The 25,313-nt window shown below is 44.9% G+C and overlaps 1 protein-coding gene across 1 annotated transcript in view; it reads right to left on the bottom strand.

Annotated features, from left to right (window-relative positions):
- Window positions 1-20,305: 20,305 nt before the first annotated feature.
- The window catches only part of SNX17 (sorting nexin 17), a 208,465-nt gene continuing 203,457 nt past the window's right edge, over window positions 20,306-25,313 (bottom strand). Inside the window, exon 15 of the mRNA XM_069233580.1 lies at window positions 20,306-22,031. Within this exon, the coding sequence (XP_069089681.1) occupies window positions 21,915-22,031 (117 nt within the window). The 3' untranslated portion in view covers window positions 20,306-21,914. The remainder of the gene's footprint in view (window positions 22,032-25,313) is intronic.

A 25,313-nucleotide genomic window follows, 5' to 3' on the forward strand; every position in this document is an offset into this window, starting at 1 on the left:
ATCTGCCAATGAGGAACCCTGTATTTAGCAATTTGGGTGGTCCAGCATGTAGTCTACAATGAACACCCATTATTTAGTTAACGTTTTGCCAAAAATACATTAAAGAATTGATGGTTGGAGGGAAGAAATCACTTGTTCTTTGTTGCTCTCCTTTCTGTACCAAGGGCTCAGCTCTCCCTGAGAGTGGACAGTAGCTTTCTATGTGTACCCACATAGAGATTTACATGCACGTGGGAAGAATTTATTTCGCCTGCGATAGTTGATGCTGCACTCCAGAATGTCTCCATATTGTGACCTCTAAGTTGGAACCTCTCTTTCATACATTCTTTGCAATCCAGCCTGCATCCAAATAAAACACCAGCACTGAAGTGTTTTTTTTTTTTTTTTAAAGCAAATTCCCTTTGGCTGCTAAAGTTACTGGACAGATGGTTGTCCTTTTAATTATTAGATCACTCTCTTCTACACTCTTAGCAATCCAGCTTCCAAAAAAAATGTCACCACTGAAGTAGTTCTTGTGAAAGCCTTAAACAAAATTCGGATGATTATAAATACAGAAGACACTGCAGCTTTGTTTTTGCTTGATTTGTCTGCTGCTTTTCACGCCATGTCACATGACATCTGGCTAGCCTGACTTGAAGACAATGGTGTCAGAGGCATAGTCTTCTATTAGCCAGCCACAGGTAGGCAGGGTCCCTGGCCAATTTACAGTCTTCATTCAAACCTATTACTCTAGGAATTCTACAAGGCTCTTTTGTTTTAAGACCAAACACATCTAATCTCCAAGTTTTCTCCCTGGCGAATGTTATTGGTCCCTTCAGACTAGCGTTATTTACTGAATGCTGATACTCCGATTATTCTCAGACAAAATGGGGACATAGTCTTGCTTCAGAAACAGTTCAAAAGCTGCCTTGGTGACTTCCCACTGGATCAAAGCCACACAGAATGGTTTAAGCAAGAGAATGCCTACTTTCTAAAAGTGGCATTTTCAAACTAAATCTAAAAAAAAAAAACACTAAAAGATGTATTTTTAAATTGTGAGTTCAGAACTCCATATTTCTATCTGCTCCCACAGGGAATCTGCACTTTAAAGTTATTTAAAGGCAGCCCCCATATTAACCTATGAGAGATATAGGCCTCGCAAAAGTAAATACTGAATTGAGCAATATTTCACTGTTAGGACATGTAACACACATCAGTACATGTCCCACCTCTAACATACACTGCATCCTGCCCATGGGGCTACCTAGGGCCTACCTTAGGGGTGCCTTACTTGTGTACACATGATGTGGACACTGCCGACAGTCCACCTGTTAAACAGAAGGTTTACAGGGTGACTGATAAGGTCAGGGCTAGCATCAAAGATGTTAACCCTAGGGGTAATCAAGTTTTCTAGTAGTCCTTGGGCCAGCCTTGTCATCCCAAAGGCTGTTGCTCCTTGTGCCACACCAGAACTCCGATTCTGTATGGACTACTGGGGTCTAAATGCAGGATTGGTGAACTTGTGCGTTACCCCACACTCCTTCCACAGAGACTTCATGTAGGTAGATATGAAGTTGGTACCCCTATTAGATACCACTTCCTTGGGGAACCCCATGTGGGTATAACCCCCCCATCAAAGCACATCCCGCCACAGGGGAGGTGATTGACCTCAGCAGAATGGCTTCTGGATACCCGGTGGCATGGTCCACCAAGACCAGGGTAAACCTGTTGCCCATGGCTGTCTTAGGATCCAGAGGCCCCTCAATGTCAACCCTTTTAAAGGGGGTACTAACCACAGGGAAAGGTTGAAGGGGAGCCTTGCACTTCTCCCCACTCGTTCCACTTGCCTGACAAGCACGGCAAGACCTATAATGTGTATCTGAGTGTCTGCCCATCAGGGGCCAGTAAAAGTGGGTGACAAGCCTTTCAAAGGTTGTCTTGCTTCAAATGTCCAACTAAAGGCACATCATGAGTTAGACCCAGTAGGAAGGCTCTGAAGCACTGGGGTACCACCAATACACGGGCTGACCCAGGGTAAGCAACCTTAGGCTCACTATATAGGAGGCCATCCTCCCAGTAAATCAGATGTGATCCTGGCTCCTTGCCAGCCGCCTGGTCTGCAGCATACTGCTGCAGACCCTCCAGAGTAGGGCATACTTTCTGTGCCTCACAGAATGCCTCCCTGGTGGGCCCCCTTCCTGCTGTCACTGACAGCTCAGCCACCTGTTCACCAACAGTTTCATCCTCCTCCCGGACTGTGGGAACTTCTGGGGCTGGTTTCCCACACACCTTGCCTTTTCTCCTTTTGGCAGACCCGTGGGCCACTGTTTCAGGCTCCAGAGGCTTCTGACCAACCTAGCAGACTGCAATTGACCAGGCAGATACGCATACCCACCCAGGCAGACCCAACATTTCTAAGTGTGACCTGTGTTTCACCGCCTTCCAAGGGGAATCACAGCTACTTTCAAGGAACCGGAGTCCTCGCCCCTATTCAAAGGGAACCTGTGCCACTCCGCACAGGCACTCTGAGTTGTCCACTGCAACTACTTGGTGAAGTACACAGGGATCTATCAGCTCTTCATACATCAGGTGACTCCTCACTGTGGTCACACTGGCTCCTGTGTCTCTCAGAGCCTCCAACCTCTGTCCATTAATGGTCGACCACTGCCTGCACTTCTTAGTGTTCTCAGGCACTAGGGTTTCTCTGGACCATCTCACTGTCCCCTAGTGAGACAAGGGTCATCTCAACTGGCTCCCACCCACCTGGAACCAACTCCTTCCAAAGTGCCACACTGGCCAAACCCTGTGACGGGCACCAGTGGGTGCTGGTGTATCCTTGGGACATTGTATTACATTTCCTTGATCATAAATGTGGTCAAGGAGGGACTTATTTATGGAAATCCATTCTTCTTGACCCCAGAGTGGTGGCTGGAATGTCTCGTCTTTCTTGCCATGCTGGCTTAGCAGACTTGCAACGTAGGATTTACTTTGGCAACTCCCTCTTAGGATGCTCACATTAGCAATTTGACTTTTAACTGCTTTCGTTTGTTGAGCATCATCAGAAAAATGCTGCCCTTCTTGCCCAGTTCCCCTAAGAAAATGTTGGCAGGGGCCTTGCTAACGTCTAGCTTGACTATTGAAATGCTTTATTTGTGGATCATGTATCTCACTAAAATACTACATTGCAGTTAGTGAAGAACACCTTAGCCTACCTGATATTAGGTGTTATCAAGTCTTCCCACATATTGTATACTTGACCCAGCACCAATTTCCAAACAGAGCATTTTCAAAATGGAAAGCCACTCTCACAAAGTTCTGACTCATCTTTTTGCAGGCAACTTCTTGTCATTTCTATTTTCTTTGGATGTACCTCTTGCGCTCCATTTCCTGGAACTATGGCCCTTTTCCGAGGTTCAGGAAAGCCAGACTGCGTGGTCAGTCCTTTGCAGCGGGGACATCCACGGCCTGGAACATTCTACTCCTGAACCTTTAATGTAAAAAAAAGTCCAACGAAGTGGCTCAAATTACTAAAAAAAAAAACACCTTTTTACTACCTTCCGTTACAGACTTCTTTGCTACAAGGCTTAGCAGCAGGACACCCGTTTCTAGGGTAACCATGTGCTTTATAAACTCTGTTATCGACCTCCTCAGATATCTTTCTTTACCCGTCTGTTTTGTGGCTAGCCTCAAGAAGTTAAGGTCTGAGAGGAATATTGCCTTCTCCTCTGCTATGTCAGAATGCCTCCAGTGGTAGAGCTGAGGGTAGAAGGGGGCAAAATTTGTGATCGCAAATGGGTCAATCAGTATGCGCACATGTCCACTGATTGCTGGAGTAGTGTGCTTCTATTGCATCACTAGAATCCACCCATTTCTCCAACCATAACGTATCTGTTTGATTAGTGTCAATGTGAGTTCTTCTTAAGAGATAAATTATTATGGTCATATTTCACCTTGATCAGCAATCTTAGAGTGGACAGTCGCTGTGTTGCACTGAGTTGCTAGTCTAGCATTTTCATGCTCCAGTTGTATTAGGAAACCCTACCTGCCCTTTGGCATTAGCTGCCTCCATCAATTACCATTTCAATGCTTTCTGGGCTGATTCGGCCATCATCTTATTTTTATCTAAGTTGTCTTTATCTGCCAGCACATCTCATAGCGGGATATATTTGTTTGTCAAGTGCGTGTTGGAGGAGCCAGCATCAAACTATAACCATTTCATGATCGGATACACTAGGAGGGATAATAGTGATGTCCAGGATTATGTTAAAACAATCTATAAGGGAGCATTAACCATATACAAAAGAGGTAAATGCACAATCTCTTTCTATTGGGTAAAGTAGTCTCCATGGTTCTAGCAGCTACAACAGCCTGCAGGAAATGTCTCTGCCAGGTGTGTCATATCAGGTTCACCTGATTTAGCCCACACTCAGTCAAGAAATAGGCTCCAGTCGCCACTCATCACAACTTTTGTCTTCCCTAGGAAATGCAAGGTCCTGAGTATACCAGAAAGGAAGTCTCCTTTATTGCCAGTAGGCGCATAAACCAAGCTAATCACCAGTGTCAAGTCATGTATCGCAAGTTTGAACACCAGCAGTAGTAGGTCAGGCCTCAGGACATCAGGGACCGTATTATGGAAGTGCCCTGGGCACTTTGGTATTACAGAAGGGGCTGCAGATGCTGAAATACCTAAAACCAGAGGATGTTCCCTCATTAGCATGGGGGTGTAGCCCCATGCAAATGAGGGACTCCCTTTGCTTCTGTGTCTGCACCGTATTACATTCACAGGGGCAGAGGCAAAGAAGCTGTCGGGTGGCAAACTGTCAGTGCACCCCATGATAGCAGCCCTCTGAAGGGGGTAAATGGGGGTCCCATGGACACCGTCCTGCCCCCAAGACATCCCCTTGCAGGCAGGTCCAGTCACTCACCCCTTAAAAGTGCAGGCGGTGTGCTGCCTGCTCTGTGAAACACTGAGCGGCTTTAAAGCAGCCACTCTGTTTTTCACATGATTGCACTACCCCCAGGGCAGCGCATTCATCTGAAAACTAAGCATTTTCCTGGTTTGTGCCAGGAACACCTTTTAAAAGGTGCACCCGGGGCAAACTAGGAAAATGCAGTGTGCGCTTAATACGGCCCTAGGAGTAAAAGGCATCAGTCACCATGGTTGGGCCCAGTAGCCCTTGTGTGCCCTCTACAAGGGGCTCCAACATCCTGACTCTTTTTCCTCATCATTCACTCTTAACATATAACATCTAAAAGTGTGGACGATCTGTTATTCTAACAAATTATAACCCTCATTGTCTTAAGAACATTAATTTGCACATTTTTATGATTTGTGTCTGTGTGATGTAAAGCAATGTACACTAGGATAATTAGCACTATGAAAAAGCTTAAATACAAAATAAATGATTAGGTGCTATTTAAATCATTATTACTGTAGTTACTCATACACACAGATAAATCGTGCATGCACATCTCTTAGAGGGTTCAACCAAGTTAAAAACCTACCTCCAAATTATAGTTCTCTCGTAGGGGTTTTCCATGTTATTCTTCCATATCTATTGCAGCAAGCAAAAGCTGGCTTACAATTCTCATCCATCAAAGTACACCTGGCAGCTCTGACCGCATACAGGAAAAGTCCTTCACAAACCTCTTTCTTTAAAATTCCAGTCATTAAAGACTTCCTAGAGGGGTTAAAGAAGATTTTTCCTCCTACTAGGCATCCTTCTCCTCCATGGGAGCTTAATATAGTTCTTTCACGTCTAACGCAACATCCCTTTGAGCCCATACACAAGGCATCGCTCCAACATCTCACTTGGAAAACTGCCTTCCTTGTAGCAATAACTTCAGCTTGCAGGGTTAGTGAGATCCAGGCCCTTTCCGCTCAGGAACCATATACAGTTTTCCATTCCTCCAAAGTTGTAATGAGAACACATCCAAAGTTTCTACCCTAAGTTATTTGTTACTTTCATGTAAACCAGACTATCTCTTTACCAACTTTCAAAAACGTTTATTCCTAGAGCGAACGCTTCACTCTGGATGTGAAGAGGGTTTTAAAATTTTATCTAGACAAAACTAAATCCTTTCGCAAGACACAAAAGCTGTTCATTAACTATGGCCCAGTTCAAACAGGCCTGGCCACCTCCAAGCAATCCTTATCCAGATGGATTGTTTCATGTATTTTGCTCTGTTAACAGCTAGCCAATAAGTCCCTTGATGCAGACCTAAGGCACATTCCACTAGGGGCAAGGCAGCCACAGCTGCAATAATAATAAGAAACATTCCATTAGCAGATATTTGCAAAGCGGCTACATGGAGGTCTGTCCACACTTTACTAAGCACTACTGTCTTGATTCTGATGCTAGGACAGATGCTCAAGTAGGACAGACTTCTCTTAGAAATCTCTTTGCATGAATAAATATCACTCTATTGTTCTGTCTACTCTACTGCTATCAGGGGGATGGGCTTGCTACTCTATTCAGCGCTTATGACTATACATGGAAATCCCATACGAGAGAAGGAATAGTTTCTTAACTGTAACTCCAGTTCTCTCGTAGGGGTATTTCCATGATAGTCATAAGCGACTCTCCCTCCTCCGCAGTGGAATAGACACAATAATATTAATAATGATTGAAAATTCACCGACTCCTCCATCTCAGCTACTAAAGCCTACAAAAGGAACTGAGGTAACTGCCTCTTGCTAAGCATGATGGGATATGGGAGGACCATCTGCTCTTAAAGGCACAGCTTCATTTTCATTCTGTATAATGGCAACCTATGGGCTACACTGCGATGCATTCCTTCATCCTTATATAACATGGCAAAAAGGTTTGTGAAAGATTTTGTCTGCGAAATCTTTAGAATATCTATGCATTTTAATGCATATCTACTTTACAGTACCCTTTTTCAACCAAGTAGGATGAAGAATTTTGGCCTTTGTAGCCTCTCCTTTAGGCTGCATATTGACAATAAGTGACTTTGCAGGCCTTCCTGAAGAAAGGCGAACATCAACACTTAAGACATTTTCAGAACAGTGCTCTGGGGTCCCCGCAGGCAGTGGGAGCTATTCAGCGCTTATGACTATCAAAAAAATATCCCTACGAGACAACTGGAGTTACAGGTAAGAAACCATTCCTTTCTCTTAAGTACTTGTGAAGTGATGAGCTGTGTGCCTTGGCTTCCTTCCATTACATTGGCATTTAGGTGTTAAGCTCCAGATATATCCCAGCCAGGGTGATTTGAGAAAAAGAAAAAAAAAAAAGGCTGTGACCTTTTAAATTAGGAATCAAAAAAGGTTACACACGGTTCCACCTAACGCTAAAGGGTTTCTTTCAAGGAAATAGTTCAGCGAGTCATTGAAAGGCGAACTTTATCGAAGCAAAAGCCCTCACTCACCATCCGGTGACATGCTTCATCATAGGGCCAGCTCCTCGTCAGGCCGGCACTGCAATGCCTGACGGGCCCCACAGGGGGGCTCTTTGCCGGAGATCTTTTTTAGAAAACTTGTTTCTGGCCGGTTGAGAAAAGGAATAAAGTGAAGGATTGGTAAATAGGAAAAAAAAAATTAAAAATATCTAGAGGTAGAATCTAATAATTTTAATGCTCATGACTCAACCTCTGACAAGATTAAAATCAAATAAAGTTGCGAATTGGTGGAATAATGACCACAATTACCTTTTAAATTAGGCCTTTGCTTGCGCCTGGCAGTAAGTGAAAATAAGAAAGCTCCCCTCGCTGTCTGCTACTCAATACGGAATGTAGACAGTGTGTGGGCGCTGCTGAATGTGTCTCAGTAATGGAAAATAACATCAGAACAAACTCGGCATATTTCCCTGGGATCCAGCCAAGAAAAAGCTGCCAGAACTGGAGTCCAGTGGGATCCCCCCTTCACTACGCTGCAGGGGTCCCATATTGTACCACCAACCAAGTGACCCAACTGCTGTCACCTGAAATGAGTGAGAGGTACACGAACAGTCTCCTTCAGGAATCTTTACGGGTGATCATGCTTATCTCTAGGCTTGGACTGCGATTTATCTCTGTCCCTCTCCCCAGATGCAAGTCACTGCTCCTGATGCCCCTCTCTCGCTCCAAGGTGATTGTTCAATGTTCGGTTGTGAGATCAGTTGTGACAACCCTAACCAGACAATGTCCATATCTGAAGCATAAAAAGAGTTCAACAGTTTTTCTAATGAGTCAGGATCATCAAATTCTCTGGTCCAACAATGAGCACGACTAGCAGAACTGCAGTTCAAGTAATACAGAGTTAATGTCCCACTTTGTCAAGGGAAGTCTGAGGACCAGGAAATACTTGAAGTAAATTTAATTTGGTCTTTCAGTGTGCAGTGATCCTTCCTGTCCAAGGGCCATCTGGGACTTCCTCACTTCACTTGCCTGCATGTAGCTTTGGGAAGAAGAAAGCAACAGCAAGGGCACCTCTGGCTTCCTGCTGCTATTTAAAGCCCCACACTTAGTGCACCTCTAAGGAAGCAGTAACCATTGTAGCACTGGACCCATGCCATACTGCAGAATATGCTGATAACACACCTCGAATTCATGAAACAAGTTCCTCAACCTGCATTAGTTTAGCAGCTTGAGGCGCTTCTAGATTATCTGCTGTGCATGTTTATGCCCTCTAGTGGTCAAGTCTGAAAACGATTTCTATATAAACCTAAAACTTTTCCTTTTGGGCAAAAGACAAAAAGTCGAGCATAAGCCCACACTGACCCAGTGCAAAGCCCTCATCTTTACATTGCTTTGTGTTCCAGTTAAGCTTGCTTTTTTTTTTTCTTTTTCTTTTTTGCATTAGCTCCATCTGTGAGGACAAGCGATTGTCACACATGACTATTCAAAAGTCTGAAGCTGGAAAAACTCCCTTCTTAAAGATACATCCCTAAGTGTGTTTAGTGTTCACTGGTGACCATATGGCCGCCCTGTTTTATTGAATCATTTCCGATATATGCCAGTGTGCCACTCTGTTCCGTGGGATGTGCCTTTTTTCTAATGTCTCCCCAGCTAGCAAGTAGCATCCTCACATAGTTTGTACAATCCACCTACCTATGGTTCTTTGGACACTACTTCCCCCCAAAAAAGTAAATTATTGAGGTTGCAAAAAGGTTGACACCTGAAGTATCACGGGAGGCTTCGCAGCTCATCTTCTCAGTCTGTAGAACCCCTTGCGTATGCCATGTCGCATGTCAATCATCTGACAGATCACTAAACGGGGGAGGTAATTTACAGTGTCTTACTAATTACCCCCTCCCTACTTCCATTAGTTGTCGGACACCATATCATGATCTAATCTCCATTTCACAGCATATCGCTCATCAGTTGTTAGCCATCTTTAGGCTCTAATTACATGCACGCACTTAATGTCTACTGCAAGTGTCCACACTTGAGACCAGCTGTGGTCAGTCCCCAAGCACCAGGCATGACACTGATGGTGGACCATAGCAGACATGGCACTTACAGGAGCAGCAGGCTTCAAACATGGATGGCATTAGGGATATAGTTTAATTAGACAAATCTTTAAAAAAAGAAATACCTTTTGCGGCACATGTTAAAAAAAATAAAAAATGTAATGGGCACAGGTGGTGGACAAAAAGTAATTTACCTTCCTTAATTCTTGAGCGGATAATCTTCAGCACATCCCTGATTAGGCTCACAGGATGCAGGGAAGGGTTTTGTTAAGGGGTAGTAATCGTTCGTAGAGTTTAGGAAAGACCAGCATTGATGTAGGCAAAGTGGTTTTAGGGTTCAGGAAAGGGTGTCAGTTAAGTGGGATTAAAGTGTTTTACGATTCAGGGAAGGGTAATGTTAAGGGGAAGTATGTAGATTTTAGGGTTTCCAGAAGGGTAGCTTGAAGGGGTAGTGAGCGGTTTTAAAGTTCAGGGAAGGGTAGTAAGGAGCTTTTAGGGTTAAGTGATGAATAGTGTTAAGGGGTAGTCAGTTTCTTCAGTTTAGCATGTAAAGATAGTAGGGTTTCTAGGGTTCGGGAAGGGTAACGCTAAGGTGTACTAAGGCATTTTTTAGTTCAGGGAAGTGTAGAGAGTTAATATGCAGGGTTTAGGGAAGGGTAGCTGCAAAGTGTAGTAACTTTTAGGGCCCCGGCAACAGTAGCATTATAGGGTAGCAAGGAGTTTGCACTATTCAGGAAAGGATAGCATTAAAGGGTAGCAAGGCGTATTTAGGGATCAGAGAAGGGTAGTGTTAATGGGTAGTAGAAGGGTTTTAAGGTCCAGGAATGAACAGTATAAATGGGTAGCAAACAGTTTGCAGTGTTCAGGGAAAGGTAGTGTTGAAGAGTGGGGTTCAGGGTAGCAAGAGTTTAAGGAAGGGGAGCATTAAGCGGTAGTAAGGATTTTAAAGGGTTTCAGGAAAGGGTAGAGTTAAGGGGTAGTAAATACTTACGATTCAGGGAAGGGTAGCGATAAGGGAGAGTAAGTTTGTACTGCTAATGAAATGGTAGCTGTAAGGGGTTTTTCAGGTTCAGAGATAGGTAGCTGTAGGGATTTATTGGGGAATGGGTATCATTAAGGGGCACCAAAGGGTTTGAGGGTTCATAGAATTATGGCAAGGGACAGTAAGAGTATAGTGCTGTGGGATGAGTATTCTTAAGGGGTAGTAGGGCTTTTAGGTTGCTTGAAAGAGTAGCAGTAAGATAGTGAAGGGTTCAGGGATGCATAGTAATAAGGGTCATAAGAGTTTTTACGGTTTAAGGAAGGTAGCGTTAAAAGGTAGTTGGGTTTTCAGGGTTCAAAATGGGTAGTATTAAGGGATAGTAAAGGATTACTCGAGTTCAGTCAAGGGTAGCATTAATGGGTTTTTAGGATTCAAGGAAGGGCAGTGTCCATAGATAGTAAAGATTTTAGGGTTCAAGGATGGATAGCATTAAGGGGAAGTAAGGTTTTCTGGTTCAGGGAATGGTAGCTATAAGATGTAGCAAGGGCATTAAGGATATTAGAGTATTTTAGGTTCAGGGAAGGGTAGTGTTAAGGGATAGTAAGTTTTTTTTTAAATGGTTCTAGGGTGCATATCATTAAGGTGTAGTGTTTTTAGGGTTCAAGGAAGGTAGAGTCAAGGAGTAGTTAAGATTTTCAGGGTTCAAGATGGGTAGGATTGAGGGTTAGTAGGGTATTTGTAGAGTTCAGGGAAGGGTAATATTAATGCATTTTTAAGGTTAAGGGAAGAGTAGCATTAATGAATAGTAAAGACTTTTTAGGGATCAAGGACGGATAGCATTCAGGAAGAGTAAGGTGGTCTGGTTCAGGCAAGTGTAGCCATAAGGAGTAGCAAGGTGTTTAAGGTTTATAGCTAGGTAGCATGAACGAATAGTACAGGTCGTTTGGTTTCAGGAAAGGGTAGCGTTAAGGAGTAGTAAGAGTTTAATGGGTTCAGGGATGGTAGCATTAAGGGTAGTAATTTTTTTTGGTTCAGTAAAGAGTAGCGTTAAATGGAAACAAGGGCTTAAGGGAAGCGTGGAGTAGTTAGGTTCAGGTGAGTAGCATTAAGCAGTAGTAAGGAGTCTACAGGGTTGACGGAAGGGTAGCTGTAAGGGTTATTAAGGTTTTTTTGTTTAGCAATGGGTAGTGTTAAGGCGCAGTAAGGGTTTTAGGATTCAGGTATGGGTACCCTTATGGGATAATAAGGGGCTCTTAGGGTGCAAGAAAGGGTAACATTAAGGAACACTCTAGAGGTTTTTTTTTAGGGTGCAGGGACGGGTGGCATTAAGAGATAGTAATGGGTATTTAGGTTTCAGGGAAGGGTAACGTTGAGGGGCAGCAGGGAGTTTTTAGAATTCTGGGAAGGGTAGTGTTAAGAAATAGTAAGGGGTTTTTAGATCTCAAGGATCATTAGCATTAAGGAGTCCGTACGGAACGCAGCCACAGACAGATGAATCACCTCATTCCAAACTGGAGGAAATCAGAAAGTCCACCAACCTCTGAACTCAGGGAAATAATCTACAGTGTCCCCTAGGACTCAGTCCCACCCATTTCAACACCTACCTGATACACTTTGCCAACTATGCCAGATCCCACGGGCTCAACATCATATCATATCATATGCAGACAACACAACTTGTCCTCTCTCTCTGTCTCTCTCTCTCTCCAAGGATTCCACCACCACCAGAACCAGATTCCCCAGGTGCATGACAAGTGTCATCAACTGAATGAAGGACAACTGCCTGAAGCTGAATAAAACAGAAGTACTAATATTCTGCAACAACTCCATCCCCTGGAACATTTCCTGGTGGCCCCCGGAACGAGGACCGGCACCAGCCCTGTATCACCACGCCAGAAACCTCGGCATCATCCTCAGCAGCAAGCTGACCATGAAGTCCCAGATCAATGCAGTCTCCTCCACCTGCTTCTTCAATCCACGCATGCTATGAAAGATCTTCAAGTGGCTCCCCATCAACGCTAGACCCACAGTCACACAAGCCGCCATCACTAGCAGACAACTACAGCGATGCTCTCTACTCCGGGATCACTACACACGTCCACCAGAGACTGCATTCAATTCTGAACGCCGCAGCAGGAATCATCCTTGACCTGACGATGAACCTGCATCTCCCTTCACCTCAAGGAACTCCACTGGCTCCCAGTACAGTAGAGATGCCAATTCAGGCTACTGGCCCATGCATACAAGGCCCTTCACATCCTAGGATCGGCCTACATCACCCACCACCTGAACTTCCACCAACAACAAAGACAACTAAGCTCCGCCTCCCTCTCGATCACCCACACTCCTGCATCAACAAACATGAGCGGAGGATGCGCCTTCTCCTACCTCACACCAAAAACATGGAAGAGCCTCCCCCCTGCAGCTCTGTATCTCTCCATCTCTACCAGAATCCCAAAAAGTGCTCACGGCCTGGCTTGTTGACTGAGTGTTTCACACCCTTCAAGTGCCTGGATACCCTCTCGGGTGATTAGATGCTCTATACAAATCGATTGTTTGAAGGAATAATGAAGTATACTGGTTCAGGAAAGGAGTTTAGAGGTAGTATGGAGGTTCTAGGTTTCACAGAAAGGTAGTAAGGGTTTTTAAGGTTTCAGGCATGGGTATATTAAAGGATAGAACAGGTTTTTATAGTTCCAAGAAGTGCAGTATTAATGAATTTTTAGGGTTCTGAGAAGGGTAGTGTTAAGTGGCATGAAGAAGTTTTGAGGGTTCAGGAAGGGTAGCATTAAGGTAGAGTAGGGGGATTTTAGGGCTCCTTCCCTGTTAAGGTGTAGCAAAGAGTTTGTAGGGTTCAGGTAATGGTAAGTGTTAAGGAGCACTAACAGTTTATTTTAGGATGTGAAGTAAATTAAATATATTAGGAGTGTAATTTCTAGAAAATTAAATAAATGTAATTAACATTTGAGAGCAGAAAGGATTAACAAAGTCACTTAAGCACAAATGTTAAAACTAAGAATTAGAAAATAAAATAAATTCTCTCGAGTCGTACCATGCAAAGGTATCTCTGAAGTTGATGATGGAACGGGAAGGGGGAGATAGCTGGGATTGGAATATAGCAACTTATTCCTCCGGACATCCTTCCTCCCCTTCTTGGTTACTGCTACAGAATAACAAACATTACACTTACCTAAATCTCCGAGACCTGTCACTGCAGTGGCAAGTGTTAAACATAAAAAATAAATAAATCTGGCAACTTGATAAACAAATGATTACAGCTCTGGGAAGGTAAGCACTGTATCAGTAGAAGCACCAAACTTCTATCAAATAAAACACTTACTCCTCTCCAACATGTGGGCAGAGCCAAAGCCCTTCTCTGTAGTACTCCTTAAAGAACAAGTAACTTACCTTCAGTAACGTCTTATCTGGTAGGGGCTATATTTAACTGCAGATTCCTTACCTTAGAATGATCCCACGCCTCAAACTGGATCCAGATGACTTGTGAGTAGTACTCCTATGCGCCAGTAGGTGGCATTGTTTGGCTCCGCTTGCATCATTGGCACCAGTTTCTTTTCACGACTTTCCAGGCCAGAAGCAAGGAGCCATGAAGAACATTGACCACTGATGTGGATAATTAGGGCCCTGAAAGGTGTCTAGCCCTATCCTATGCCTAGAAATCCGTTCGCAGAATGCGAATGATGGGTGGGCTGGTAAGGAATCTGGAGCTAGATGTAGGTCTCTACCAGATACAGTGCTATCAAGGTAAGTCACTTGTTCATCTGATAGAGATTTCTAGCTGCAGATTCCTTACCTCAGAACAGATACCCAAACAATATCATCCCCTGAGGTGGGTCTGCAGACCAACTCAAACAAGTTAGTCCTGCAGGACCGAACAGGCAAAATGCCCTTCACAACGGGCCAAACTGTTCATGCAGTAATTTTTGGTAAACATGAGCAGGGAGGCCCACGTTGCTGCCTAGCAGATATCCAGGACTGGAACTCCGCATGCTAACGCAGTGGTCACAGCATCCTCCCGAAGGGGTGGCTTGATCAGAGGATCAATGGCTATGCTAAGTAGCTCAGGATACCAGACTCTCCGTGCTGAGTCCGGAGCCACAAGAATAACTTGGCCTGGTTGTTCTTGATCTTCTTGAGAACTCTGGGCAAGAGTGGTATGGGTGGAAAGGTGTACAGGGGTCCATAGGGCCACTCAAGACAAAAAGTCTCTGAGCGAAAGCTATGTTGGAAACTCCAGTGAGCAAAACTGGTGACATTGCATGTTCTCGGCAGCAGCGAACAGATCTAACCAAGGCTCTTCCCACTGCTGAAAGAGACCTTGCACCATCTCTGAATGGAGATGCAATTCGCGATCTGCTAGGTATCATTGACAGTTTGTCCACCCTGATATTCAGAGAACCTGTCAGGTGTTGAACCACCAAGGATACACCCTAATGTTCCACCCATGTCCAAGGAGGTAGAGCCTCTTGACAAAGGGTCCACGACCCCACCCGCCCCATTTGGTGCAGTACCACACGGTGGTGATGTTGTCCATGAACACTTGGACTAGCCTTCCCTTGATGGAGGTTTGAAAGGCTTTTTGATGGCAGTCAGATTGCTCGGAGCTTCACCAAGTTCATGGGGAGTCTGGATTCCTCTGATCTCCACCTCTCCCAGATGACCACACCTTCCCAGGAGAGATGCATCTGTCACTATTGTGAGATCTGGTTGGGGAAGGGAGAGGGATCTGACACTGACCTATTCGTGGCTCGTTAGCCACCACGGCAGATATTCTGCAGTTACCTCCGAGATCTGGATCATGTCGGAGAGATTCCCCCAATGCTGTGCTTGTTGGGACTTCAGGTCCCACTATAAAGCACACATTTGCCAGTGTGCAATTGTTACCAGCAGGCTACAGCAGGCCATGAGCTCCAGCAGCCTCAGAGTGTGGCTCACCGAAACCCAGGATAGAAGCGGAAACATGGGTATTATAGCTTGAATATCCTGGACTCACTGCTCAGGAAGATAAGCCAAAAACTGCACTGTATCCAGAACAGCTCCAACGAAAGTGAGCGTCTCAGAGGGAGTCAGGTGACTTCGGTACATTTATAGTGAACTCTAGTGAGTTCATGAAATCTGCTGTAGTCTGGAGGTGGGGCACGACAACCTGGAGTGAACCCACCTTTAACAGCCAGTCATCGAGCTGCAACCACTGCCATCACCTTGGTGAGCACCCGAGGGGCACTGGTCAGGCCAAAGAAGAGCACCACAAATTGGAAATGCTTTTGGCCGACCAAGAACCGCAGGTAATGCCTGTGGGCAGGCAGGACAGGGATGTGAAAATATGAGTCCTGCAAGTCCAATGCTACCATCCAGTCGTGTAAATTAAACAGAGTGCAGCAAGCTCATAGGGAGACGCATCAATCCCTAATAGTTTCCAAGTAATCACACTGAACGCCAACAGTGTTGAAAGAGAGAATATAGTGTGCACCTCCACCAAAGTTCCTGCTGCACCAAGGAACCACAGGGGTGCAAAACACACCCCAATTGTTAAAGAAGAAAAAAATGGGTGGTGCACAGTGTGACACGCTCTATTCATTTCTCTCTACGCGACGGGTGGCAATACGGCCGGGCCCGTCTCTCTGCTCTTTCGGTGTGCTGCTGACCGGCCAGTTATACTTCAACTACCCATAAACTAATATATTCACTTTTTCAGTATTCTGAGAACTGGTTTGCGTCTATACATATCTTGTGAACAACTTTTCAGCCCTGAAGAAGCCCAATTGTATAGGGCGAAACGCGTTGGCTGCTTGTTCTCATCAAAGCATTTTTGATCAAATAAAAAGAACTTTTGGAAGAAAAAAGAACAGAAACCGTGTATTATCACCTGTCTAATTATTTGGGATTTCTCTATACAAATAATATGTCTACAACCTAAGTGGTGCACCACCCATTTTTTACTTCGCTACCATCCAGTCTCTTGGGTCTAGGGCAGACAGAACCAGAGCCAATGTGAGCATCTTGAATTTCTCCTTCCTGAGGAAGTAGTTGAGGGGCTGCAGGTCAGGGATAGGACGAAGGCCTCCTTCCTTCTAAAGCATCAAAAAGTAGTGGGAATAACAACCACAACCTACTTCTGGTGTCGGGACCCTCTCTATGGCTCCCTCAGGCAAGAGTGCAGCAACTTCCTTGCAGAGAAAGGAAAGATGATGTGTCAGCCTGTCTTGAGATGGTGGCATGGGGGAAAAGGTAGCCACTAAGGGGAGGGAGTAGACCCTTTGGACTATCTGCAAAACCCACCTGTCCGATGTCATGGATGCACGTGCTGATGTAAGGGCAGATTAGGAGGTTTTAGAGGCAGCAGCTGTAGGGGCTGTGGGGAGGACAACTGACCAGACTTCTGGTTGCCCGATCCACGAGGTTTGTGGATACCACGCCCTCAGCCTCGCAGGGGAGCATGCGTGGCCACAAAAAGGGACGAAAAGTGGACTGGGGTTGGCAGGGCTGAAGATAAGCCCAAAGATCGAGCCGTAGCCCGACTGTCCTTAAATCTCTTGCGCACCACAACCGCTTTGTCTCCGAAGAGACGGGAGCCATTGAAGGGCATGTCTATCAAAGATGACGTGACACTCCCCCGAAAAGCCAGTAGTCCGTAGCTAGGTGTGGCGTTTAAGGGCCACTGTCGATGCTGTCTAGCGAGTCTGTCGTGTTCACAGCGAATTGTGAACTTTGCTGCATCTCTCCCTTCTGCTACAGCTTGGGAGAGCACTGCCTGGGCCTCTCTGGGACTGCAGACAGCACTTGTGCAACCGTGTCTCCGAGAGCATGGGAGTGCCGACCCAAAAGTCATGCAAAGTTCACAGACAGCAATGCTAGGTTGGCGAAAAAAAACATCATCTTCCCAAGTGTCTCCAGCCTCTTGGATTCCCCTTCAAGGGAAGCAGTAGGGAATGCACCAGGGATGACATAGGCGGTGGAAGCCTGCACCACCAAACTCTCAGGGGTGGGGTGTTGAGTGAGAAAACTAGGGTTCACTGTGGCGGAGCTGTGAAGACGGGCATTATCCTCTTCATAGGAACCTCTGTGTTGATTTGGACCACGTACCCAAATAGCACATCTGTAAGAGCCTCATTAAATGGGAGGAGCAGTTCAGATGGGTAAACGCCCAGCTGAAGCACCTCTGTCAAGACACTGGCCTTGACCACCACTGAAGCAACTGAAGGTTGCGGAACTCTGCAGCCCTCCGCATCACAACAGCAAAGGACTCTCCGTCCTCGTAGCCATGGTAGGGGGAGAAAGCATACCAGTATATGGGGACATATCCAGGCCACTAGCTTCACTCAGTTCCTCATACCAAGTCCATATCTTGGTCCGAGGCCTAGAATTCAGATGATCCCGGGTCTCGTCGACCGGCGGTAGTAGAGAAGTCGAAGCACAGTTTGACAACTTCTTGTGCCAGGACTTACCCAAATGTCCCATACATTTTGAATGGGAAGATTACCTCTGGTTCCAGGACTAATTCCGGGACCTCAACTGAAGTGAAGTCCCACAACAGGCCGCAATCTGCTTGAGGGAGCTATCCCTTAAAGCCTTGGGATTCATTGCACAGCAGTCTGAGCACGACTTCAGGTCATGGTTGCTCTTGAGGTACCACAGACAAACAAGGTGTGGGTCAGTCACCGACATCGGCCGGTGACAGGTGCAGCGCGGCTTGAAGCTTGGATGAGGTGACATTCTGCCACACCAGGAGGCAACCTCAAAAACGCCTCAGCAAAACGTTGAAAAAGTACAGTCAAAAAGTGACTGAATGAGTAGCTCTTCCTAGATCTGCATTGGCTGGCGGAGAATGAAAAGAACTGACGTCAGCAGGCCTGGGTGGTGCCTATATAGGTGATGCGGACGCCCCTTCTGGCACGGATGACGCACATGGAGCCGAATTACGTCACCTACCGGCAACTCAGGGATACTGCGCACAAAAAATCTTCCTGATCCAGTCTGATGCCTGGGAAAATTCTAAGGTAAGGAATCTGCAGATAGAAGTCTCTAGTGGATGCTTTTTTTAGGCAGATTATTAAGTTTGGTGATGGCTTCACTGTCAAAGTCAGACCTACAAAATGGGTTAACAGTGAGAGAATACAGACCATTCTTTGTTAATATTGCGATCTTGAACAGTTGGATCCTGAACAACTCTTGCCTAATCCAAACGTTCTAGATATTCATTAGGCGGGCACGGTTCCTTAATTTCTAATGAGTTCCTATAACTTACTGCCTGTAGCTAAACTGTATTCTAATTCAAATAAATGTAAATTGTTTGTATAGTTAACACTATCATGCTGGGCAATCAATAAAAGCAACAATGCTTTATCTCTAACAGGCATCCTGTAGTCATTAAAAAGATTAGTGCAACACCTGCTTCTTAAACTAGAGCACCCTGGACAAAATCCTAGAAAACAAGGCTTCTATCATTACTTGCTCCCCACTTACACGTGAGCAATTACTCATTCCCCCATCCTAGCTCATGGTTCCTTCTGAACTCTTAACAGGACCTATCCCGACAGATGTGGAGCATACCAAAGAGTTCAGGTCTGCCAATTTCCTATATGAGCTGTGAGAACTCAAATTATGTGTTTCATTATAAACTGGCCTTTAGATTCTTGCAATTGTATTTTATATCCTCAGCCAGTGTCAGTCTCTAAACGAAAATATTCAGGTGCACAGCTCGGAGTATACAACGTCTCAAATAATTATACTATCTAGCTTCCACCTTATTAGTGCATTGTTGTGTTATGTGTATCTGTGTAGTGCCCAACTCACTCAGGAGGGTATCCTGGCATTCAATGCCATACTGATCCCATCAACATGGGTATTCCTAATGAACGCCCCCTCGTAAATGCAACACTTGTCCACTTTTGAGATGAAAATGGGTAGGCGCAAGTTTAAAACAAACATTTTCTTTAAATTTGCTTTAATTCTTCTGTTGAAATGTGGGGTACAGTTGCCATTATTATTTTCAGGGAATGAAAACATAATAGCCCACCCGCCGTCTCAATGTAATGTTTGACACCCAGTTAAAAGTCAGATGACTTTTTCTTTAACTTTACCAGATCACAGTATTTTAGTTTTTGATGCAGTTAAGAATTCAGCTGCCAGTAAAGTGACCACAAAAGAATGGTGGTTGGGCAAAACGTGAATTTCAAAGCACAAGGCAGCTGAGTTTTTAGAAGGCTCGAGCAGGCTTTGGAGGAGCAACATAGGGTGAATTTCCATAGTCAAAACTAGCCATTACTTGAAAAGTTCCAGTTGTAATCGCCAGTGGGTATGAGCCATGGGAGAATCTGAATTCAATGGTGGCAAAAAAAGGCTAACAAAGTGTACATTTAGCTAGTCCCCACAGAACTCTTCCAAGTCTGGCAATATGCTTTTGGACAGGTGCAGGTTGGTGGCAGAAACATTCTTTTGGTCTCCAGCAGTAAACTTTGGCAACAGTGTCACGGTGGTCCTTCAGATAGGCGCTGTCAGATGGAATGGACCTGGCTTCACTCAACCTGTCCATCAGGTTGTGAGCTGACGGGACAGGGCGGGTTTATGTTTTGGTAAAAAGTGTTGGGGTGCTGGGAACCTACACATCAGCGCGTGAACCTTGCTTGGATACCAGTTTATGCTATTCAATCTGAAAGGGCGCTATATTTAAAATTCTCCATAAACCGTTTCGAACGACATGTGTCCTAGCTTTTTTCCAATTGTGGTGGCGTGTTTGGCACGGTGGGAGGGCGGCAGGAGATGTACTGGGTGTGCAGGGACAAATCGAAAGCCACCTCAGAGACTAAACTAAATGAAAGGCCCGGTAAGGCCAACAGGCAGCGCGTGCTCCTGGTCCAGCAGACATTTTATTATTAGCTTAAGCTCTCCAGTAAATAAGAGTCCACACAAACACTAACCAATCAGGATCACTTTAATTATTTTTACACTTTGTAAACATTTCTTAATATGTAATAATGCTCCTCGATTTGTAAACATAGCAGAGTAACTACAGGGTTAATATTACAAGCTTATGAACATTATGCTAGAGATTTCCATTTTATAATGAAAGATTACAGGTACTGTATATCAGAATACTGTCTCTTCCTAAGATTGCAGATATAAAACTTGTTTTTCTTAAATTGTTCTTTGTGCAAAAAAATCTAACACACTAATTTGGCATTTATGAAGACATGGTAGTTCAGATTTGTATACTTCTGAGAGCTACCAAGCCCAAACTAGCTGACATTCCAGGGAGAGTGTCACTATTAACTCTCCTAGCAATTCTGTGCAAATTGATTGGTTATAAGTGCAAGCTCTGTTTCAAGACTGGCCAGAAGGCAGAAACTGTCAAAGAACTAGCATCGAGCAAATTGGAAGTTATCCCCTCATACACACATTTCAAAATCTTGCAATGAATCAACCCAAAATGTTTGCCCCGGGGATACTTCCCATGCTCAGTGAGACTGCTAAACCAGACAAAAAAAAAAAAGACAATCGGACTCCACTTTAGCCAAGCACAATCATCTGTGCTGCAAAAAGTAAAGGGAATTCTTAGTTATAGAAGTTAATTTTCTAAAATTCATTGCACACTCAAACATTCATACAATGTAGCGAGTCTACTTCAGCCAAACAGCACAGCTCGCTGTTGCTCGTTTTCTGGTGAAGCGCTTTGAGTCATGACCGAGATAAGCTTCTCGAGAGCGTTGGGCTTCGGTCGGGCCTGAGCACAGTAAAAGCAGGTGGCTGGTGTCAGTCAGGAGGGTTTCGCTGGTGAGATGAAGTGCAGAGTTCCATGAAGGTGCTAGGAGCGGGAAGACCGTGTATTCCTGGGTAGAAGCTGCTGGTATCCAGCTGGAGTTCACCACCACCTTGAATAAGTCTGCTTATGACCTTGAGATAATTTCTCGGGCTTTAACGATTAACTTATCCAAAGGGAAGTGTGACAAAATACTATCTGGGGAATTAATTTTCTTCTAACTCCCCATTGCCTAGGAAAGATAACTTGTGTTGCAATTACATTCATATCATGGCTCAAATGGGTTTCCATAATTTTAAGGGGTGGGGAAGGGGGCACCACACGAACTGGTGTAGCCAAATTTAGAAAGAATATGCAGAAATTGGTGGTGAAAAGGTACAACTAGATCCCAGACTTGTTAAGATCTCAGAGAGAACTGTGAGCCAAAACTAAAGGGAAATGGATGGAATGAAACAAACATTTTTGTAAAAACTAGGTTTCTACATTTCTGTTCCCAAGAGCAGTTATCAAGTACAGGTGAGTATCCTACTTGGGGGGGGGGGGTTCAGAGTATACATATATTGGCACCCCCATCAGCACTCTTCGGTAGGCACGGGCAAGAATGTCCCTCAGGCCAGCCCAAGCCTCTTCTCTTCGGGAGATCAGACAGACTTCCATGGCAGGGTATACACATCCCCAGTCTTCCAAGAGCCAGGTGGGAATGACATTTACCCAAACCCCTTCAGCCAAAGCTGTGTTTCTTCTGCCATTAGAAGTATTTCGCTGACTAAAGGTCGTCATCGCCGATACCTTCAAAAGCAAAGTTTCCATGGAAGTCATTTGCCAGGTCACCGGATGAGCTGGAGTTACTGATTCCACGGAGACTGACTGAGGATAGCTTACTCTGCACAGAAGCCAGCGAAAAAGAAGGAAAAACAAAAAGTTTAAGGTATTAAACATTTTATGCCAAGTCCAGGCAACCAAACACCTATCCCTCCATCTTAAATATAATATGATTTTATGATGACTTTTTGTTTTGTAACCAACCATGTGAAATCAGCGACAGCGATGAGCTCTAGTATTAAGGCCATTATTAAGCTATCGCTGATGAGAATGAATCAATTCATGATATTACACGAAGTACCAAATCCTGCACTGTTCACTGCAATAAATGATCTCCTCCCTAGTAAATAAGTGGACTTATTTGAACTTCGTAGCAAAATTAGAGATGTTGAAAATTAAAATAGTTACAGTAAGTCAAAGGCACCGCAAGGCTACAATTTATTAATTGCGCATTATGTTTGTAAGACAATCTGGTGATAGCCGATTATGGTGAATTAGTAGAAAAAGTAAATTTACTACTAAAGAACACCAGTATACAGTGCTTTGGTCATAATGTTGACTTGGTGGATACAAAGCTGGCCTAGTAAACAGGAGGGAGAGGTTTAAGTCAGCGGGCGAGAGAATGGAGCAGGAAACCATGAACATAGAAAGACACACAATCACATGAAGGCCACTAAGAGGGTAAGAGAAGAAAGCAGGCATGAACATGTGAGGAAGGGAAGTAGGCCAAAAGCGGTGCACTGGCCCGTGGAGTATGGCGGCACCACGGAGAAACAAAAAAATACACACAAACAAAAAACAAACTGAAGGGATAGACAGATGCGAGGAAAAATACTTTAGCAGTAAGTGCTCAAAAGAAGTGTGTGTGTGGCTGTATTCATCAGCTTTGAGACTTTGGGGGTCAAAGGATCTGGCAAGAAAAGAGAGGCCAGGGAGAGTCATGACCAAAAAAGACAAGCCCAGCAAACTCTCTATAAAGTAAACGAAAGCAAAGGCAACCTTGGATAGTTATGGGGCAGCCTGCAATCTGGACTGGATGGCATGACAGAGCCCTGCTCTCTTACTGTACGAGGTGGATTCTCAGGCTTTCTTGAGGTGGCAGAGATACTGCGGTGGTGTTCAGACGGAGCGCACCCTTTACTGCTGAGAGCTGCAGATAGCGCCACGCGTAGAAATGACAAGCAGGCGCGCTTCCTCAGAGCGGCTAAAAGCGGCCGAAACTGGAATTTAGCTGAACAAATCTGGTTCCAGATTGGACTAACGTCATTAGGTTCTTGGCTACAATCAGGCAAATAATGTTTTTCGAATTTATCAAACAAATGTGCCCGAAAGAGGCGTTTGCAGAAAAAGCAGATATTGGCGCTTGGCACCCCTGTCTGCGTTACCTAAAACAAACTCCGAGCAAGCTAACGTTACAAACACAAACTAGGAGCTTGCATTCGAATGGCTAAAAAGGATAAAGCAGCTGGACCCGACGGTGCACCTGCAGAACATTATTGGACATTATCTTACATCATTACAGTGCTCCCACTTCTTATTATTCCACCATGTGTTGCAGGAAGGCCACATTCCAGCAAGCTGGGCAGAGGCACCTGTATCTGCTGCTGTCCAGTAAAAACAGAAACATTACTACCCCATTTCTATACTAAATATATATATGCAACACTGTTAAAAAAAAGCTGGCAATTTTTGTATGTTGGCTGAGAGGGTGGTTTGTGAAGGACGGGGCTTTCTCCGGAAATGGTTGAAAATCTGGGGGCCATGGAGCACCTATGGGGCAATATCTGTAGTGACTTTGTTCCTTTTAGTCGATTGGGGGACAGGAAGGACCACTCCACAAATGTTGACTGAGTTGGTGCAGAGTGGGAGGTGGGCGGTCCTGGTCAGGTTTGCTGCAAGATTTGAAGCTTATTGACGCCACTGTACGGTCTGTTCATCAATGTGAAGTGTACCTGTCTTTTACTGTGTTGTCAATAAACAGGTCAAATAAAAAGTTGACAATTTGATTGACCGTTGTCCAAATCGTCTAATGGTGCTGTGTTGGCAGGTGTTAGGAACTTTGGGCAAGGAGTTACCTTTGGGTAGGCAAAATATCGTTATATCTCCCCTCAGCTGAAGCTGAGCTGGGCTCTCACTGATGGGTCGTCCATGCAGACACCAGGCATGGGTATGCTCTTCCGCACACAGTCTGATCCTTACATGGACGCTTCTGCCCAACCGATAAAGCTCCACTGTAATTACTGGTGCCGAAAGATGGCGTTATCAGCAGACCATCTTATTCATATCTCCGGTCCTGCCAAGTGTGACCAGGGCCCCCAGTAATGAATACATGGTTTCTTTGGTCGTTTTACAGGCTCCAAAGGGATGCCCGACAAGTCTGAGCCCCTTTGCTTCAGTTTCAGCTTTCTCTACATCTGGGATCACCACTACTATGTTAGACGAGTTGGTAGCACTTTCTTTACAAATTGTAAGTGACATTAAAGCCAAATTTTCATGCTGAAAAGGGCTTTCCCGAACCTTTCTAGAAAGTGGCGATTTAAAAGTATGTACATCATTTCTAAAAATCACTGGTGTACTTCATTTCATTTCCCAATACTTTATTTTACAAAAAACACTACAGGGGCTACTCATACATGGAAGAAGCTGTTTACAGTCAAACTGAATCAAAGGCCTTGTTTTGTCAATTCTATACTTCTAGTGAAGGGCTGTACAACTCCCAAGAGATGATCTTTCTGGCACGGAGGCAAATTTAAGAATTTACAATATGTTCGAGGCTAGGACTGCTGCCAGAGAGGTGTCTTGTCACATCTAACAACTCTCCACTTACAAACATACCAAGGATATTAAGCATCTGATGCAGCGGGCACAGCTGCACGTATGGTGAGAAATGGGCAGAGGGCATTCACTCACATACCATTCCTTTTCGCACGTGGGGATTTGTACTCCACCCGCTTTGCAGCACGTCTTATTACCACCCAACAAGCCGCAAGTAGCACTACAAGGAGCTTTGACTTCTACGGATCTGCACTTCCTGCCTGGGGAGACATTCCAAGGTGTAAGTACTGGAGTTCAGTACTAACTGTGAAGGTCCGTCAGCAGGTGATACGTTCTTAACCTGTCCCGTATTAAGCAAGTACTGGGATGCGGCGGATGAGGCGATCAGGGATATTCTTGGTTGTGCGATGGAGTACAGTTCCCATTAATCGGGGGAAAAAGCCAGCAATGCCCAATGCTGCACAAGCCCGGTGAGAGGCTCAAGGCTGGGTTCATGGAGGGTGTTAAGAATACAGGAGAGCGGAAAGGGTCGCAGGGGCGTCTCCCCATTTAAAGAAAGAAGAGGCAT

The sequence above is a fragment of the Pleurodeles waltl genome, chromosome 5 (genome assembly GCF_031143425.1).
Source record: "Pleurodeles waltl isolate 20211129_DDA chromosome 5, aPleWal1.hap1.20221129, whole genome shotgun sequence".
In the NCBI taxonomy this organism is placed as follows: Eukaryota; Metazoa; Chordata; class Amphibia; order Caudata; family Salamandridae; genus Pleurodeles; species Pleurodeles waltl.